General features: G+C 44.0%; 1 protein-coding gene across 3 annotated transcripts in view; it reads right to left on the reverse strand.

Annotated features, from left to right (window-relative positions):
* Nucleotides 1-2,001: 2,001 nt before the first annotated feature.
* Nucleotides 2,002-20,430, reverse strand: part of LOC123509380 (stress response protein NST1-like) — a 56,918-nt gene continuing 38,489 nt past the window's right edge. The window contains exons 3-9 of one of the 3 annotated variants that reach the window (XM_045263653.1): nt 13,127-13,207; nt 10,066-10,235; nt 8,586-8,777; nt 7,969-8,109; nt 6,748-6,888; nt 5,362-5,664; nt 2,002-4,831 (exon numbers count right to left, since the gene is read on the reverse strand). In XM_045263653.1, the coding sequence (XP_045119588.1) occupies nt 4,751-4,831; nt 5,362-5,664; nt 6,748-6,888; nt 7,969-8,109; nt 8,586-8,777; nt 10,066-10,235; nt 13,127-13,207 (1,109 nt within the window). In that variant the 3' untranslated portion in view covers nt 2,002-4,750. Of the gene's footprint in view, nt 4,832-5,361; nt 5,665-6,747; nt 6,889-7,968; nt 8,110-8,585; nt 8,778-10,065; nt 10,236-13,126; nt 13,211-20,430 lie in introns of all 3 variants that reach the window. The other 2 variants (XM_045263652.1, XM_045263654.1) reach the window with 2 other exon arrangements.

Raw genomic sequence — 20,430 nt, forward strand, 5'->3', positions numbered from 1 at the left:
GCTATTAATACCTCGACCAGCAACCACAGGCCCGTATTCTGAAACGCTTTGCTCTCTCACCATCACTACTTTCCAAAGGCTCCAGTTGAAGATACTCGTGTTTTCAAGGGTATTTTTACGGTTCTGGTGATGAACTAGCAAGATTTCTAGCTTACTGAAAGGAGAAACTGTCTTAAAAATTCGGCTAGTGATCTCTGTGGCCTTGGAAAGTTGTAGTGAGGAGAGGCGTTTATGGACACGGGCGTCATCACTACTACCACCCCCACAGTGTCCCTCTTCTCCCTCCTCTACCAAATGAATAAATAATTGGATAAATAAATAAGATGAAATATATGAGAATTACTTATAATCTTCACTATTTTTAACACAGTCGATTGGAAGTTACTGTGGTTTTTCAAGGATGTTATTTTTATTTATTTATTTATTTTTTTTTTTTTTGTAACTAGCGATCAAACACAACTCCTTCGTCACCAATGAAAGAAAAGACAGTCACGAGAATCCAGATTTACGTGACCTTTCAAAATAATCCTTACGACTGAACAAAGGGTTTCAAAATAGGGGACTAGGAGGAGGAGGAGAGTGTGAGGTAAGTTCAGTAAGTGGGTCGCGGTGCCAAAGTGGGCTGCGCCTCACCCCGCCTCGCGTGACGGAAAGGCGCGGCACCGCTACCGCTCGTGGGAGAACATTGGTGCCGCCGCCTGCCTGCTGTACGGATGTCACCCACATGCCGACTTGCCCTCCCAGTCCCACGCACCCAACGCTCGTTATGTAGCCCGTGTAGCGTGGATTATTACGCGGTGATAAAGATAAAGGGGCGTAAACGTGGTTATTAAGGTTATTGGACTTTTTTTTTTCCCAAAAACTCTGCGCGTATTTTGCAACGCTTTGTTCGGATCTGATAAGGACTCATTTCAAAGACCACAGAGAGTCGAATATGTACTTGTAGTTTATATTTTTTTCATCATTAATGACGCAGAATAAATGCTAGATTATTACAGGAAAACACAAAACACCCTTGAGAATTCCAATAACTTCCACCGCAGCCTCTCAAATTAATGCCTTGGAATTCAAACGCCGCACCGCTAGAGAATGCGACCACAGCACCTTCAGGAGAGAATGAGACCGTAATGAGCAAACAGTGAAGTCATGTCAGGGCCCAGGGGTCCAGACACGGGTAACACTGCAGAATTGTGGCAATACTGCACTACACTAAAACTAACCAGCAAGGAAAAATGTGGGCAGGCTTACACATTTTCATTCATTGTTCATTTCAATCTTTTATCTCTTCATATACACGTTTTTATGTCCATGAGAAGACTGATAGGCCCCATCTCCCTCCTTTGTTAATTCCGTTACTCTACTTATTTCTTCTTTCAGGGATGTTGTTGGCCACTACAACTTGGATGAGAAGACTGACAGGTTCCATCTCCCTTTGTTTCGTCCGTTACTCTACCAACTCCTTTCTCAGTGATGTTGGCCACTACTACTTGGATGAGAAGGCTCCATCTTCCCTCCTCGTGTTACTTCCGTTACCTAACTCCTCTTTCATTGTTTTTGCTGGCCACTGCAACTTAGTTCCATCCACTTACGGTACTGCCCTTCCCCACAATCTTTCTAATGGCCTGTCATCCCATTCCTCCCTCGCCTGCTTCACACAGTACTTGGCGAGTTCTCAGCAGTCATGTAATTAAGACAGCAAGTTTCAGTCATAGAAGTTCGTAGTAAGCTGTTATTTGTAAGTTAGCCACTCGGTTGTATTATAACTTTGTGACCAGTAATGTTATATATGTCTAATATTAAAGTTTAGGAGTAAATTGCAAGTTACTCAAGTCAGACGTGTTTTCTCGTTTTAGTCTTGCACTCACAGGATGGAAGAGCAGTGATAATTAAAAGACACTCAAACACACAGGTTGTTAATGAAGTCACCGAGCTGCACGAGTGTGTACGTGTTACTCAATGCCCTCTCATCTACACAACATAAATGGTAAAGAAAGAACCAAATAATGACTACCATTTATTTAAGCACTATTGATGTGGAATATACCATACCGCGAATGCGAACACATACAAATATTGGTATGCAAAAATAGAGCTTCAATTAAAAGGTTATGACTAACTGAAAACCTTGCTGCACTCCTTCACAAACCAGGCTTGGGGGAAGCTTCTGGAACAACTGGATAAATTTACCATCATGGCCATTCAAACATTTCTCATTTCCTACCACTTCCATTGGGTTCACGGGCAATTTGTGCTCTTTTTTTGTGGTGTGGTTTGGGGGGAAAAACTAAAACGTCAATCATCACCCAAGAACAGAAGTACCTTTAAAAACCTCTTACCATCATCAAAAAATCTAAAAAATCTGCCATACTCCAAGAAAATTAAAAGAAAAATTTAGTTCACTTTTTTCTTTTTATCCAATGGACTTAATCCAGTGCAGTCAAGTCCCATCATCTCATCACGCAGGAAACAAGACAGCAATGCGATGGACAGAGACGAGCAGTCACTCCCCAACGCACACAAGCCAATAGGTAGGACAAGAGTACCTTTTATCTTTCAAGTCACTCCCTTACCAAGAGCCTGAGAACAAACTGGAACGACCAACTTCCAAGTCAGCTCCAGAGGAGGGAATGTGCACCTTTTTAGTTACTTGTATGGATGGACAGGAGAGCAGCACCGACAAGTATACTTCCATGCCGGCCGCCTTTTCAGAACGCAAGTGGTAGTAATTAGAGAGTCCGTAATGTGATCCATCAATAAAAATTAAGACGAGACGCCCCAGAACAAGTCTCTTCCCTTCAGTCCTCTCATTCCAGCAACCTTGCCTTGCCTTGCCACAGAACAAAACACAAACGCAAAACGAAGAGGCAGACACGCAAATAAAACGATAAAGATTTTAAGAATCAAACTGGCCACAAGCCGTGAAAAGAACGATAAAAACTTCCACTATGCAAATCAAAAAGTACATTATTTTTTTTAACTCTTCATACCAGTTGATGTCTATTTCAGGTGGTGGACCCCTTCTTGTATCCTATTCATGGGTAGGAGGAGGAGTAGGAGGAGAAGGGAAAGTGATGGTACGAGTGACTGCAGCAAAACCCGTCACTCCAGCTTCCTTCTCCTGCCATTTTCCTTTGGTGTTCAGACGGCTAGTGTGCCTCTAGGCTGATCTGGCTGCAGTATCTCTTTGGTTACATCACCCCACCTCCAACGTCCCCCATGCAGCTTGAGGATCAGCCATGATTATCAAAATACCCATAAAAACTAGTCTAATAATTGGATTGACAAGCCGCCTGCCTGGGGTGAGGGCGGCGGCTGTCATGGCTGTGGTAATGGTGTGGTGGTGGTGTGGTGTGGTAGTGGTGGGCAGGTGTAGGAGATCACTTATTGGGTAATGTGGGAACAAAAACAGTCATTCTTGGGTGTGACCACTTGATATATTCCAGAGCTTTCATCATTCTCCCTAAAAATAACTTGTCATAAATGAGTGGTTTTAGTTTTGCCAAACTTCCATGCACATACAATAATGTACGGTGCTTATCTTAAATGTTATGCTAAATGCAATCCTTAGACTTTAAAATCCAAATAAAATAGTTATGTAACTGCCTGCTGTTGCAAAAAAGCTTTCAAATTTGATTCATTCTTTCCTTTTAGCTAACTAAAACATTTTTACACAATGTACAAAGATTAAAACTAAAATCTGTACTGGGAGTGATACAAGGCAGTCTCACAATACAGTCTTTCAGTTTTGATCTTGGCTAGAAAAATCCTTAAGAACTAAAGACAGATCACAAGAATCTTAACGTTAAATATTTAATTGAGAATATCACGATATCGGAAACCGTAGGGAGGTCAAGGACACCGATGTACAACAATGGAACTATTGCAGAGGCGCTATGGGCAAGATGCCACAAACACAGGAGAGCGGAAGGCAGTGTGGACAGGTCTGAGGAAGAAGTGTTGTTGCGTTAGGAGGGAGGGAGGGAAGGAGGAGGTGGGCATGGCCTATCTCTCTCTCTCTCCACTCCTGCCTGGCCCAGCCCAGCCCAAGCCCTCGCCCTCCACTCCGGTGCTCAAGGGTGCCTACCATCAGGACACGGCACTCAGCCCACTCTTGTCACCCCCAGAGACGTGCGACAGAGACGTCCAAACTTATAAAACTGGCAGTAAGAGGCAAGAGTATGTACCTAGACATGATCACCCTTAACATTAGCTATCACTCGTGGCCCGGCGGGGCCGGTGACGACGTGCCGCCGTCGCCGTGCTGCCAAGCCGAGCGCACACAGGCATCTCATGTAGAAGCGAACATCATTGCATGTGGCTTAACACCAGATTCACGGTGAACCTATCAGAAGGCAAATTACACAAGGGGCTGGTTAGCTTCAGGGGAACACCAAATCTGCGGAGAAACCCAGGGAGGCGAGACTAAATACTCGTCCCTGGGGCTTGGTAACTATGGCTGCAGCTTGCTCAAGACTCTTGAGCAGTGGAGGGAAGAACAGCATCTTCGGTCACCCAAATGCTCTCGGTTCCTAGTTAACGGGTAATAACGTGACTATAAGTAAGGGGAGGAAGGGGACAGGACTGGCCATGGGAGGAGTGAGGAGGGGGTGGGGATTAGCCCAGCACAGCCCCGATAGCTCTGGCCATCCTGTGGTAGCAGTGGTTGGGGGTTTCCTGGGTGTGGGGCTGAAGGGGATGTGGGGAAGGCTGGGGCGGGGTGGGGCAGGGAGTGGAGAGGCAGGATGAGGGCTTAGCCAGAAGAGGCAGCATCCTGCTTCTCAGCTGCCATGATGCGCTCCTTGTTGGCTCGCACCATCTCGGCACGGCGATCCTGAAACAGACGGCACTGTGTTAAACCTCACACCAACACTGGCACACACACACATACACACACATCTGTGCCACACACTCATGGGGCCAGACTAGAAGCCCACACACCCACAGTCGTACTGCAAGGCACTCTGTCTTGTTAAAGAATGAGTCATTTTAAAATCAACAACAAAAAAAAAAAAAAAAAAAAAAAAATTAAGTAAGATAAGCATTTTTCAAGTACGGATATACTGAAGACTCCAAATATGGAAAAACTAATAATCTATAATGATTAAACAATATTAAAGAAACTGAACTTAAGAATTCTCTTTAAACTGAATTTAAAACCAAGACAAATGCCAAGTAAAGAAAGCATCAACTCCAGTAACACAATTCTGCAGCATCAAAACAGAAACAAGTCCATCCCTCCAAGCCAAGAGAGCAGAAGAGCGAGCAGGAAGCAGCCACGTTCTGTGACCCGCATCCAATGGTATCAAGAGCAACAGCGGCAAAGACCAGATGATGAAGGGCTGGTGTGCCTCCCTCACTCACATGTTCCTCTAACGCCTTCCTCGCCTTCTCTGCCAGCTCCAGGCGGTTACGGTCGGCAATCTCCAACTTCTGCAGCTTCTCCATCGCCTTCTTCTTGATTTCCTCCTCTTCCTTGTTCTTGTTTTCTTGTACCAGCTCAAGCTTTTCAGTGATTTCTTTGGTCAACTCTTGCCTCTTGGCCTCCTTCTCATCCTGGATCTTCTTGATGCGCTCCTCCTTGGCGGCCACCTCCTGCGCCCTCTGCTGCTTGGCCTCCTCCTGTCTCCGGTTGATGAGTTCCTGCGCCTCGGTGATCTTGTTGGACTGCCGTGGGGAGCGTACCAGTGCCAAGGGAGGGATGGGGTGTTCAGGGGAATTAGGAGAAGGTGGTAACTCAAAACACTTGAGTGGTGCATCAATCCAACTCGTGAGGTTAAATGAAACTCTCAAAACTCAAAGTTAACACAATTAAAACTGAGTAAAACAAACTCAAATCAAAAGTGTGCAAAGTTGGAAAATTAAGGAAACTCAAAAGTTATGTGCAAAATTCATGAAACTTATAACAGGTAAATAAAATGTTGATTCAAAATGTGCTTTTCACACCACAGTAATTCCATACCCAAATCATGCAATGTTCACACACAAACACACACACACACACACTGATAAACAATCAACATCACACAAAGCAAATAAAAGAAATAAGCACCTGATAAATTAAAAAACACACAACATCAACTGTAAGAAAAACATGACCTTTAGAAAACCAGTAAAAATTTTGAGAAGTTGCTACTAAACTATTTCCACTAACTCATAAGGTAGAAGCATCACCACCACCACCAAGCCTGATACTACTACAGGAACCAACAGACCAAGGCAGCAAGAATCCTCCACTATATAATGTTGAAACTTTCCACATTAAAGCTGGCCTGATTTACACACTAGACAAAACAAATGGGAGGAATATTGCAACACAACCTTGATAGACAACACTGCCATCTGACACTGTAGCTTTAACAGGTGTGAGGAAATAGACCTGAATGTAACAAAGACACATGCCAGAGAGACAACACAGGCCATCACAATGCAACCCAACAAAGAGCTAACAGTACTCACTCCATCAAACAATGCCTACACACACTGCACAACCACAAAACTCACTTTAATCACTGCACAGTAGAAAACAAAGGACTAAGATAAACTGAATCACCTGTCTCAAATTCTGTACAGTTAACACCACTTCACCACCACACTGTAGGAAACAGACAAAGCACAAACCCAGAGACTGACCAGAAACATCACTAGCACCACAACACTGATCTCCATAGACTTACCATACACAACATGAACATCACAACACTGACCTTTCCCAACACAGTACTACAACACACATGGAGAGCCACTTACATGTTCCCTAAGGGTCTCCAGTTTCTTGAGAATCTCGGACTCGCGCTTGTTGGTAGCCACAGCAATCTTCGCCTGGATCCTCTCCTCAAGCTGCCTGATGGCCTCCTCATGTCCCAGACGCACCTTCTGAGCATAGTCCTCCTGCCAGGATGTGAAAGTGTTAAGATGTGCATGTATTTATAAGTGAATGGAGGGGGGAACAGATGGTCCTCCTACTGTGATGTGGGTGTGTTAAAGTATGCATGTATTTGTGAGGTAAGTGAATAGAGGATGTACAGAAGTTATAAACCTCCAGCAGGAAATGGAAAGTCATGTAGGAGTTTATGAAAGATAGTTAAAGCTTTGTGACCAAGGGAAGAATAGAAAGGCAAAAAGAAAGTAACTACTGTGTATGAATGGAAAATGTTGAGATGTTGTTATACACTTTCAGTAGGATATAGCAATGTGTGACCGAAAATAGGACAGGAAGGTCAAGAAAGAATACCTTGGATGGGAGAAAACTCCAGCTAAGCCTTCCTCACTTCCCTAACTGTTTCATCCACACCATAAACAAAACTTTAATCTATTTACATTACTATTATCTAACACTTTACTTGTCATACTCTCTACATACCCAAAGATAGTTCATACTCTGACCTAACACAATCAACAGCACCTCTTAGACAGTTCAAATTAGCTCACTCATATTTCACACCCTCTGTTGCATCTGGCCTGTTTTGAAGCCCATTTCCCTGGAGACCTCACCAACATGTGGCTCAAACCTGTCATGCAGTGCCCTGGGGTGATGCAGTTCCGGTTGTCAAAAATAAAACCAACAAAAATCTAAAAATCACCCAAATGTCATGTTCCATCATCCCTGTCAATGTCAAGATAGGGATGGATAGATGGATTAGGTGAGGAAGGGTAGACAAGAATGGATAGATGGATTATGTGAGCACAGATAGTCAACATGAGAAAGGATAGATGGATTAGGAGCATGGATAATCAACATTAGAAAGAGCAGACAAGGAATGGATAGATGGATTAGAACATGGATAGCCGGCATTAGAAAGGGTAGACCAGGAATGGATAGATAACATAGGACAGTAAAATGTGACAGCTTTCTCATTCCTCCATTGCCTAATACAAGTACTCCACTTTAATAAAATAACAGTGGTTTATTACCTTTCAAACATTATCACCCACCAAGCACCATCACCACCACCACCAGTCAACACTTACATGCTCCTTCAGTTTCTCCAGCATCTTGCCAAGGTTCTCAGTCCTGTTTTCCTCAGCAGACCTCAGCTTATCCTCAATGGTCTGGCGGAGATCATTGGTCTGGGCCTCCAGTTGTTTGCGAACGCCATCAACGTTGTTCAGCTGCAAAGGGGAGGTACAGGTCAAGTAATGAAACACAAACACACACAGATGAGTTATGTATGGTTCATAGTCTTTTTTTTTTCCGTGTGTGTGTGTGTGTGTGTGTGTGTGTGTGTGTGTGTGTGTGTGTGTGTGTGTGTGTGTGTGTGTGTGTGTGTAAACTGATGAAGCCCAGGGTAAAGTTTCCTTCAGTCGTATGTTCATTTTGTATTTTTTTTTCAAAGGTTATCAGAGAATAGAGATCACAGATGCAAGAAGCAAATACAAACTGACAACATGGAAATACAAACTGGAAAAAAAAAGGAACAATGCTTGAGTTCAAACAGTCATCACTTTAAAGGAAACAGTAATAAAATAAATGAAGGAAATAAACAGCATAAAAAATATCCCAATTCCAAGAGCCAGACGAATATCAACCAGAAATTTAACATAACTAGAATGGAAAAGACCCTGATCAATGCCAAGATCAGACTTACGTGATCGGAAAGCTTGGCGCGCAGTCCGTTGAGGTAAGCTTCACGGTTGTTGGTGGTGGTGTCCAGCTTATCTTCAAGAGCAGCCTGTGTGGCGGCAATGAAGGCAGCGGTGTTCTCCTCACGCTTGCGACTGGCCTCCTCAAGCCTTGTCATGCGCTCCCCAACGCTGGCCAGCCGGGAAGCCTCCATGGACTGTGGGCGGGATGACAGTGAGCAGTAAAGTACAGGAGCGTTTGGTGATGAGGGGAAGTGCATAGGAAGGGCGGTGTTGGCAAGAGAATGTGTGGTGAAGTACAGGCGTGTTTGGTGATAAGGTGAAGTGCATAGGAAGGACAGTGTTGGCAAGACTAGGATTGGGGGGGGAAAGAAAATGGATGGGAAGGGAAAAAAATGAGACAAGAGGAAAGATTGAAAAAGAAAAAAAAAAAAAAAAAAAAGCAATTAATTGAAGTGGATGAGGGAGAAGCAAAGTGGAAAGCATACTGACAGTGGTGATAGAGTGGTTTTTGTTGAGAGGAAGGGCCTTGCAAAAAGGAAAGCGAGTTTTTATACGATGATCAAAACGAAGTCAAGAAAGGAGGATGCTTTGACTTGAGAAAAGAGAAGTGAAGAGAAAGAAGAGAAAAAACTAGTGTAAGTGATATAGGGGAAAACCTGAGAAAGGAATACATTACAGTAAAAGTGAAAAGAGAACAGGAAACTTCCATGCAACACAACCTAACACCCAATTTTTCCCTGCATAGCTCCAACTTTCAGCTTTCCTTTCCTCGTGTGGGAGATAGAGAAAACTAATCTTGGGGCATCAGCCTAATTTAACGAGCATCCCTCTGGCCTCGTGCTGTGCATGATTAAGGTGATTAGATGAAGCTCAAGTGATGCCAGCGTGTAATTACCTCCACAAACTGCCCCCATAAAAAGAAAGGAAAGTTTAACCGTTAATGCTGTGCTAATTTAATGCACTTGCCAACGCTCATGTTTTATTATTTCTCAGTGAAGGACAGAAAGATTAAAGTTGGCGGTCATAAAAGCAGTTGTGATGGTACCATTTTAGCTATCTAGTGGTAGTAGTGACCAACTAAGACCACATTTTTATCACTATATTACTGTTAATGATCTTTTCAGCTTTTATAGTAGTAGCAGCCAACAATACGGTTACTTACACACACTCACACATTCATCATTTAACTGTTACTATTATCTAGAACTTCTATTATCATTATTATTAGTAGTAGTAACTAACAATACGATTACTTTCACCATTTAACTGTTAAGACTGTCATTTATAAGTAACTGCTACTATTATCATCATTATCAGCAGTAGTAATAGCAGTAGCAGTAGCAGCAGTACAAGTAGGACCATTAGCACTAGTCTTCAGGCGTGAGACGCACAATAAACACCAGCAGAAGATTGATTGAAATATGGCGCCGCAACAGTTAAGGCGCACCAGCAGAACACAACACTACACTACACCAGACATACCTTCCTGCGTTCCTCAGCCTGCAGGAGCTTCTGTTCGATCTCCTCAGCCGTCATGCTCTTGGGGCGGGGGGAGGTGCTCGGGGGAGTGGGCTTGTCGGCGGAGGGCTCGGCCAGGATCACCTCGTAGCACATGCCACCGCGAGACTTCTCTTCGCACCTGATCTCAGTGGCTGAAGGAGAGGTGAGAGTTAGGCAGGTGTGGGATGCACTAGGCTGAGATATGCACAGGTGATATGGGATGAGGAATAATGCGAAGGAATGTTCTAGTATGGAGAGGACTAAGGGCAAGTAGAGTGATGTGATAGAGTGGAGTGAAGTGAGCTAAAATGACGTGATGGAATGGTGTGAAATGAGCGACATGAAAGGTGGAGGAATGCACTGGGAGGCGTGAAGTGGAATGCAGTGGGTATGAGATGAAAGATGCAACGCGAGTGAAGTGGATGCTATCTTATTACGTGGATGGAATATTAAGTGTGGATAAGATGGATAAGTGTATGACAGCCGGCGAATGGAAGGGGCGATGGAGTGTGTGGATGGGGAGGAAGAGAGGATGGGAATGATTGATGTGCTGATAAAAGGGAAATTTTTCATTGAAAGATCAGGAGGAGGAGGAGGAGGAGGAGAAGGATGATGGATGAGTAAGATGGGAGACGAAGGGGAAGGATGAAGTGAAAGATGAGATAAATATTGCAGCATGATTGATTGGCTGAAATTCTGGTGCCATGCTGAGGTTATGTAGTGCAAAAAAAAATTACAAACAAAGGAAAAGTGTGAGAAAACCAAATACCACGGACAAGGACTAGTAAAACGCAAAAAATGTATATAAAAAAAAAAGGTGGATGTTGCTCGAGATAAGAGATACGATAAGGAAACTTAAAAAAATACGGAAATGAAGACAGAACGGTGCCGAATGTTGCGCAGTTCATGCAACACAGCAACACTGACTCACTCTCCATCCACACACGCACACAAAGTAAATAAACCTCAATAACCAAAACAAATAAAAGATGCATTTTCTTGTCAACACAGAACAATAGGAAAGTAATCAAACATACATCTTGACTGGAATACCTGTCTGTGTGTGTGTGTGTGTGTGTGTGTGTGTGTGTGTGTGTGTCAGTGACCTGCCGGCGACCCAGACGAGGCCATGACGTCAGAGGATTGGAGGGGAGGGAGGAGGGAGGAGGATGAGGGGAAAGGAACCAAGGGTGTGGAGGAGGGAGGGGGGGATGGACGGACAAAGGGAGGGAGAAGGATGAGGTTAGAGAAGGGGAGGGGCAACGAGGAGGAGGATAAAGAGGAGCGACGAAGAGGATGAGGGGGAGGGAGAGGAGGATGAGGGGAAAGAGGGGAAAGGAGGGATGACCTTGGGTGGCCAGACGGCTCCTCCCAAACCTCCTCTTTCCCGTCTTTCCTCCTCCGCTCCCAGAGACCTCCTCTTCCTTCCAGACGCTACCAGACAAAAGATTACCTTGCTCTTCCAAAATTAACAACTAGGAACTAAAAATACAAGAAAACAGACAGCGAGACATGTAATTCCAGACACGTAAGATAAAAAAACACGAAAAAAAACTAAAAACAAACGTATAAACAAAACAAAGGCAATACAGAGAAAAGTACAAAATATTAGAGTAGTGATAACAGCAACAAAAACAAAACGAAGTCACATACAGTAATACCACAAAGTAAACACTGCCGCTTCATAAACACCAACAAACAAATGGGGAAAAAACAAAAGAGCAGCGAATGCGTTGTTTGTAGTTGACACAGCGGCGGCAAGATGGCGCTGGGGGAGCATAAAGGAGCACACCACAAAGCAGGGAGACATACATACTGGAATACTCTCTCTCTCTCTCTCTCTCTCTCTCTCTCTCTCTCTCTCTCTCTGCGCACTGAATGCCTTCCTCTGTTTGTCATTGGCTCTTCCAAGGTCATGCATTGTTTCCTTCCAGAGAATAGTAGTAGTAGTAGTAGTAGTAGTAGTAGTAGTAGTAGCAGAAAAACAAAGGAAAATGGGGGAAAAAAAGGAATAAGAAAAACAGGAAGGAAAACAAGAGGAAAAAGAAATGAAAAAACTGAACAGGAAACAAGATCAATAACAGGAAATAAATAAAGCCCTTAATTCGAGGAGAGCTTAGGCCTACCAGGGAGGGAAGAGGGGAGCCTGAGGGGAACATGTGGTCGGAAATGACTGTATAGGCCTTGAGTGCATCGCTGTGTAGGCTTATTGTGGCGAGAGAGGGGAGGGGGTGAGGGGAGAAGAGAGAAGGTGAGGTGAGGGGAAAAGGAGGCTGTGAAGGAAGAGAAGGAAAAATACCAGAGGGGAAAATGGAAGCAGAGCTGTAGTAAGCATCTGAGGGGAAAGTGAGGGGAGAAAAGAGGCAGTGAAGGAAGAGATACCAGAGGGGAAAGGGAAGTAAGCAGAGAGGAAGCAGGTGTCTCATATGGGCCCAGTAGAGGGAGACGGAGGCCCATGAGGGGAAATGAGGGGATTGGAGAGTAAACAGGAATGCTTATCAAAATATATAGACACTGGAGACCTTGAGAGGGGAATGGATACAAGGAGAAACGAGGGGAAGGAAGGATATGAGGGATGATGAGGGGAATAATAAGGATGTAAATAAAGATAGAAAGAATTACGAATGAAGATTGGTCCAGAAGTAAAGAATGAGGGGAAATGAGACAAAAGGAAGAGGGGAAGCTAAATGAGAGAGAGAGAGAGAGAGAGAGAGAGAGAGAGAGAGAGAGAGAGAGAGAGAGAGAGAGAGAGAGAGAGAGAGAGAGAAAACAAGCACTATTTGAAGAGGAAGGAAAGGTCAAGTCTGCAAGAAAGTGTGCTATGACCTTTCTGCGCTCGCTCTCGCTCTCTCTCTCTTCTCTCTCTCATTAACATCCTTTTCCTCTCCTCTTTCTCCCTTTTTGTCATCTTTCCTCTTAACACACACACACACACACACACACACACACACACACACACACACACACAGGTAGGAGAACCAAAACAAAGCACAAAGCCAACAGGTGCCTCTCATTCACTGCTACAAACTCTCTCGGTACTCACCCACATACTTCCTTCCCTTCTTTGGCTGTTTGCACTTTGGTTTCTTCTGGATCTTCTTCAGGGGCTTCTTGTGGTACCGGCCTGCTGGAGGATGCCAAAACAAATCCACGGAGGAAACAGGGAATGCGGTAAGTACGTGGCGCGAAAAGTACATCAATTGGAACATGGATATGGTAACTTATGGACGGAAGGAGGCGCTGCAGGAGGAATCGTACCGTTTTCAGAGTCACGTTAACAGTGGTGATTAAGGTTTGATTGGTAAGTATTGTGTATTTGGTGTTAGCATGGGGTTTAAATGTTAGGAATGTGTCAGGTTGGATTTCAATGTTGATTAAAAGTGTAAGGTTTTATTTCTGTTGTCCTACACCTGCATTAACCCTTTCAATTCTAGATAACCTTCCATAAAGTTTAACAGCACTTATCCTGGCAAGTTTAAGGCATAATTTCCCAAGCTTCTATTGTTCTACACCTATATTAACCTTTTGAATTCTACCTAACCTTCCCCGAAATCCAATAACACTGATATTTAGCAAGTTTACAGTACAATTTCATAAGGTTAAGGGACTTTCACTCAGGCTTACCCATCCACACCTGCTCACTGCCACACCTGAACTCAGCCACACCTGAACTCAACCACTTCTATACAGTCACACATGTACACCTGTATAGATTGCCACACCTGTACACTGCCACACTTGCATGAATAGTATTTCCAGACAACTTTTCTACATCCTGATATAAACTAATCGAGACTCACACCTGCACACTGCCACACTTAAATGAATCCCATTTCCAGACAACCTTTCCTAAAACCTGGGAAGAAGCGAGTAAACTTACATCACTTCAAATAACAAAACCATCACACTAAATCGCGTCTTTCAGTGCCTATAGCAACATTTCAGCGCAGTAACTCGCCTGATGTCTAATGCAGCAAGAGCCGGTGTCAATACCAGAGAAAGGGTTGATGAAATATGAGGCACGCACATCCTACACCTTAATGAGATGGCAGGTAAGGCTGATAGGTGGCGCTGCGACGCACCTGTATACCTGGCAGCCCTGCCTTCATTAACTTGGCGGGGATAAGTCAGGGAGGGCGGGATGGAGGGAGGAGGGGTTAATAATCATCAGGCTGAAGCTCTGTTTACATGGTCAAATGTGCCGCGTTATGAGACATCGTCATTATCAGACTAGGCTGCTCAAGGATCGCTGTCTTCTTGCTAAATTTTGATAGTTTGATAGAATTACTGAATCCAGACTCATTTTGTCCTCAGATTACAAGAAATTAATTATTCACAAAATTAGACTATGTTTATACTTCAACTTCAAAATGCGGGGGGGGTTATGTAAGAGGGGAAAACCGGGCAAGGGCAACAAAACTTTAATTAGAGAAAAGGCTAATCTGATCTAATAATTGTTCATGATTCCACACCATACCTCTCATCTCAAACCACACTGCTTGTCTATCCATCTATCGAGGTATAACTCATTTAACACTGCTCAATTCTCACTGGTTGCGCCCCTATCATCTTATATCAGTGATTCTGCTCTAGCCTTCATCCTATATCAGAGTTACTGCTCTACCCCTCACCCTACATCAGTGTTGCTGCTCTCCTTCACCCTACATGATGTTTCTACTCTACTTTTCACCCTACGTCAGTGTTTCTGTTCTCCCCTTCACCTTGCATCAGTATTTCTTTCCCCTTCATCCTACTTCAGTGTTTCTGCTCTCCCCTTCACGTTACATGTTTGTGTCGTCTCATCCTACGTCAGTGCTTCTGCTCTTCCCTTCACCGTACATCTGTTTCTTTGTCCTCTAATCCTACACAGGCGCTCTGATCCACTGACAATTTTAGAAAACGTGGAAAACTAACACTACTGGAGGAGAGAACTAAACAACACCGATAACAATACAAGCTACCAAGTGTTCGCAACTCTACCGCCACTGATACTAAAGGACGGCCAGGTGTGGACAGCCAACAGCCACGTGTATGGAATAGTCATGTATATAGATATCTAGCAGCAGTGTTGTCCAGTATACTGCACTATTGGGAAACTCGCGCTGCCGTCCAGGTATTGGAAATCTTTACCTGTATACCTACATACATATATACATGCATTCACACACAGGTGGTTATGGAGTGTCCTATGCAAAGTGTGTGTGTGTGTGTGTGTGTGTGTGTGTGTGTGTGTGTGTGTGTGTGTGTGTGTGTGTGTGTGTGTGTGTGTGTGTGTGTGTAAGAAAACTAGGTACCAAAATTACAAAAATGACTAAAAAAAAACACCTTAAATCACTCTAAAATCATTGATGCTTTGAGTAACTAATCCTCAGACTTGCTTGAGAATAGTTAGTGTCCTTGAACCCTTTAAAATCCAGGTGGCTTCTTGAAATATACCAATTCAGTCTATTCTAACTTAAAATCTTAAAACACCACACTTTCAGATACAGAACAATAATAAACACCAAAATTACTCTATTCTTACCTTGAGATCATAAAGAAAATACACTTGATATACTATACACAATACACAGCTCTTTCATTTTAAGGCAGTTCTCATATAATAAAATAAATAACTACTTCAATAAAAGGTACAAGACACTCACTGGAATTAGAGGGTTAAATATGAACATCATCAACATCAACTCCTTCAGTACCAGGCCGCGTTTCCAAATTCATTCTGCTTCATATTTGGTGATTTTATACAGCTTCAGACACTTTTGTGGAGGTTGAAAATAGAGAAGACTGTGGCCATTAATCTTCCGACCTCCATAGAACCTTTGTAATGTTAATAAAATGGTATAATCGTACACAAATTTCAAAGTAAAAATGTGTCCCAGTACTGACGGGATTAAAATAGTGAAGACTGTAGCCATTAATCTTCTGACCTCCATAGATCCTTCCTAGCGTCAATAAAATCGTAAAATCGTACACAAATCTCAGTGTAAAAATGTATCCCAGTACTGAAGCAGCTAACAGTGAAAGGATGCAGTGACTCTGAAACCCGGTACAGTGTCTCTTTCTCTTTCCTCCTTCCGCCTGTCAACAAAAACAACGTCTCGCCGCCAGTTCCATCCATCAATCCATTTGCGCGTCCGTCTGTCTGTCTGTATGTATAATCACGGCGCCGCGTTCACCTGTACACTAATTACGAGGTGTGCACGATAATCAATACACCTGAAGCTTTGATTTCATTGTTAGTGTAAAGAATACGTTTACGTGGAATTTTGTCATTTCTTTTTTTTTTTTTTTTTTTTTTTTTTTCTTTAGTGTTGTGATTTTCGTTTTTTTTATGATGTAGTTTGGAATTTTTTTTTTCCTTTAGTGTTGTGTAACTTTCGTTTTCTTAATTTGTTGCAGTTTAGGAAAAAAATAATAAATAAATAAATGTACACCGTTCGGTCCTTTTTCTCCCCCATTTAAAGAGAAACCATGAAAAAATAATAGGGATATCTTCATGAACAAATCACACTAATGGAACAACGAATGAACAAACCACCACACACCCACCAACACCCACTAACACACACACACACACACACACACACGAGAAATAAGTGTACGTTAACTAAAAGACAGCCATTACTAACTTATTTTTCTCACCACAAATTACAAACGAGGACTATGAAGCTAATTACAGAAGTTACCTGAGAGAGAGAGAGAGAGAGAGAGAGAGAGAGAGAGAGAGAGAGAGAGAGAGAGAGAGAGAGAGAGAGAGAGAGAGAGAGAGAGAGAGAGAGAAATACTAAGTTGATATTTGGTCTATATTCAAACCATTTAAATAGAAACTCCATCTCTCCTTGCCTTTTATCCTTTCCTTCCTTTCCTCCACCTGTTCTTTCTTCCACTTCTCCTTCCTTCCATCCCTCCCTTCCTTCCTCCACCTCCCACTTCCACACGCAACCTTCCCCAACACCCACCCACCCACCCTCTCCCTCTCTCCACTTCCTCCCCACGTCACTTCCCCATCAGTGGTCCCCAAACACCACCCAAACACGCTAAGGGACGCCCACCACCACTACCACCACCACCACGCCTTCTGCAGGATACCACCACCATCACCACCACACTAACTTGCTGCTGCTTCTTCCTCCTCTTCACCACCACCATAAATATCTCACTATTAACTTATGGAGCAGCTGGAGTGCATGACGAGGAGGAGGAGGAGGAGGAAGTATGATATCTGAATATTGACTTCCTTTTCTCATCAACGATACGTGTGTGTGTGTGTGTGTGTGTGTGTGTGTGTGTGTGTGTGTGTGTGTGTGTGTGTGTGTGTGTGTGTGAGCTACCTCATGCTTGCATAATTTTACCGGCACGAGGAGGAGGAGGAGGAGGAGGAGGAGGAATGGGAAAAAAAAAAGTAATCAGAAAAAGGGAGAGAAGAGAAGGGAAAGAGTGAGATGAGGGGAGGAGCTAAAAATTGGAAGATTGAGAGGAAGAGGAGTGTGAGAGAAGAGGGAAGAGAGAAAGTGGAGAGAAAATTGATAAAAGGGATGAAATACGACCAAAAATGTGATGAATATTGATAAATTGGAGAAACGTGCGACGAATCCAAAGAGGAGGAGGAGGAGGAGGAGGAGGAAGATAACAGGAGATAAAAGAGAGGACACTTATCTATGCTTAATAATAGAGGGAAAAATATTTATGGACTTGCATTTTCGATAGTAGTAGTAGTAGTAGTAGTAGTAGTAGTAGTAGTAGTAGTAGTAGTAGTAGTAGTGCTTAAAAATTTCCTGCGGCGGGGAGTGTGGTGAAATGTGTCTCTTTACTGTGGTTAATTAGAAGATTAGGCAGATAGCAAAGTGGTGGTGGTGGTGGTGGTGGTGGTGGTGGTGAAGCGGAGAGAAGCGCAGTGTGTGGGAGTGTGGGCGTGTCTTCGCTGTGTGTGTGTGTGTGTGTGTGTGTGTGTGTGTGTGTGTGTGTGTGTGTGTGTGTGTGTGTGTGTGTGTGTTATCGGGAGGAGAGGGAAGAGCGTTAGGGTAAGAGAGGAGAGTGAATGGGGAAAGAAGAAAAAAGCAAAGGAAACATGGAGGAGTGAAAGAAACAAGATGGAAGAGAGGAAAAGGGAGTAAGGAGATACGATAGGAAGGGAAGAGAAGGGGAAGGGAGAAACAGGAAGAGAGAAAAGCAGGAAATGAAAGAAGGGGAGATAAGAAAAAGGGAGGAATGTGAATAGGAGAAGGAGGAGGAGAGGTGACCCTGACAGTGGCCAAGGTCAAGATGGCGGCAGGAGGAGGAGGAGGAGGAGGAGGAGGAGGAGGAGGAGGAGGAGGAGGAGGAGGAGGAGGAGGAGGAGGAGGAGGAGGAGGTGAAAGGGGAACTCGAGAACACATCCACCTGACACTACCACTACCACCACCACCACCACACAAGACAGCTACACCACTCCACACCACACCATATTGGAGAGAGAGAGAGAGAGAGAGAGAGAGAGAGAGAGAGAGAGAGAGAGAGAGAGAGAGAGAGAGAGAGAGAGAGAGAGAGTGAGAGAGAACAATAAAGAGAAAACAATGAGGTGACAGAAGAGGAAAATCGTGAGAGAGAGAGAGAGAGAGAGAGAGAGAGAGAGAGAGAGAGAGAGAGAGAGAGAGAGAGAGAGAGAGAGAGAGAGAGAGAGAGAGAGAGAGAGAGAGAGAGAGAGAGAGAGAGAGAGAGAGAGAGAGAGAGAGAGAGAGAGAGAGAGAGAGAGAGAGAGAGAGATCAAATAAAAGAAGGAAGAAAGAATATGAAATAGGAGAAAGAAAGAAGGAAGGAAACAGCAAGAAATCAAATAAACAAAGGAAAAATAAGAAATGGGAGAGTAAAGAGAAGCGAAGGAAGGAAGGAAGGAAGGAAGGAAAAAACAAAAATTAAGAATGAATGGAAGAAAAGGAAAAAAGGAATAAAGAACTTGATAAAGGAAATAATAGAAAGAGGAAATAAATGAGGGGAAACGAGAAAAAAAAACAGGAAAATCAACACAAACAAACGCACGAACAAAATAGGCGAAAGAGGGGAAGAGAAATTAAAGCAAATAGGGAGAAAGAAAAAAGGGGCGAGATAGATGGGGGAAGAGGGGAAACAGAGGGAAATAAACACCAATATTGTGGTTTGTGCTAATTGACGATGATGCCAACAATGCATACTGAGAGGGGAAGACTGAGGGGAAAAGAGGGGAAAGGGAAAAAGCAGAAACGAGAAACGAGGAAAGCAAGCACGAATGATCAGAAAAGGAATAAAAAGGGGAAGAGGAGAGGGGAGAGGGGAGAGAAGAGGGGAGAGGGGAGAGTGGAGGGGAAGTGAGGGGAGAGGAGGGCTAAACTACCAAAATTATAGGAAGACGTGACCAGCCTATAGAGGAGGAGGAGGAGGAGGAGGAGGAGGAGGAGGAGGAGGAGGAGGAGGAGGAGGGGGAGGAGAGGGCGGTCAATGCCTCACTAGACCACCGCCCTCACCGCCCACACATTTCTCCTAATAGAACCCTGAGGGGAAACACCACGAGGGGAAACAAAGGAGGAAAGGTGAGAGGGAGGAGGGAGGAGAGGGAAGAAATGTGAAAGGTAAAAATAAGAAATAAAGGGGAAGGGGAAGGAGGGGGAAGAGAGGAAGAAAAGGGGAAAGAAAACAGGAAGAGAAAAAGGGGAAAATGAAAAGAATAGGAGTAAGAAAAAAAAGAAGGAAAACAGAAGAGGGAAGGGAAGGGAAAATAAAACAAGGGCATAGGATTGAGAAGTAGAAAAGAGGTGAGATAACGGAAGGAAGGAAGGAAAGAAGGAAGGAAGGAAGAGAAAGGTCAGAAGGGACAAGGAGGAGGAGGAGGAGGAGGAGGAGGAGGAGGAGGAGGAGGAGGAGGAGGAGGAGAGAGAGAGAGAGAGAGAGAGAGAGAGAGAGAGAGAGAGAGAGAGAGAGAGAGAGAGAGAGAGAGAGAGAGAGAGAGAGAGAGAGAGAGAGAGAGAGAGAGAGAGAGAGAGAGAGAGAGAGAGAGAGAGAGAGAGAGAGAGAGCCGCGCCCCTGTGGTGTGTGCATGGCTGTCAGATCAATACGGTGGTGGTGGTGGTGGTGGTACCGAACACACTAGTTACCACCACCACCACCACCATCACTACTTCTCCAATCCATCCATCCTACTCCACCTCCTCCTCCGTCTCTTTCTTCCTTCTTTTTCCTCCACTATATTCGCAACCACCACCACCACCACCTCCTCCTCCTCCACACGTCACAGAAGAGATGTGGACAGACAATTTAAACCATGTAACCAGGAGGAGGAGGAGGAGGAGGAGGAGGAGGAGGAGGAGGAGGAGGAGATAAAAGAGAGAAGAGTAGGAG

This window comes from Portunus trituberculatus, chromosome 27, assembly GCF_017591435.1.
Source record: "Portunus trituberculatus isolate SZX2019 chromosome 27, ASM1759143v1, whole genome shotgun sequence".
NCBI lineage: Eukaryota > Metazoa > Arthropoda > Malacostraca > Decapoda > Portunidae > Portunus > Portunus trituberculatus.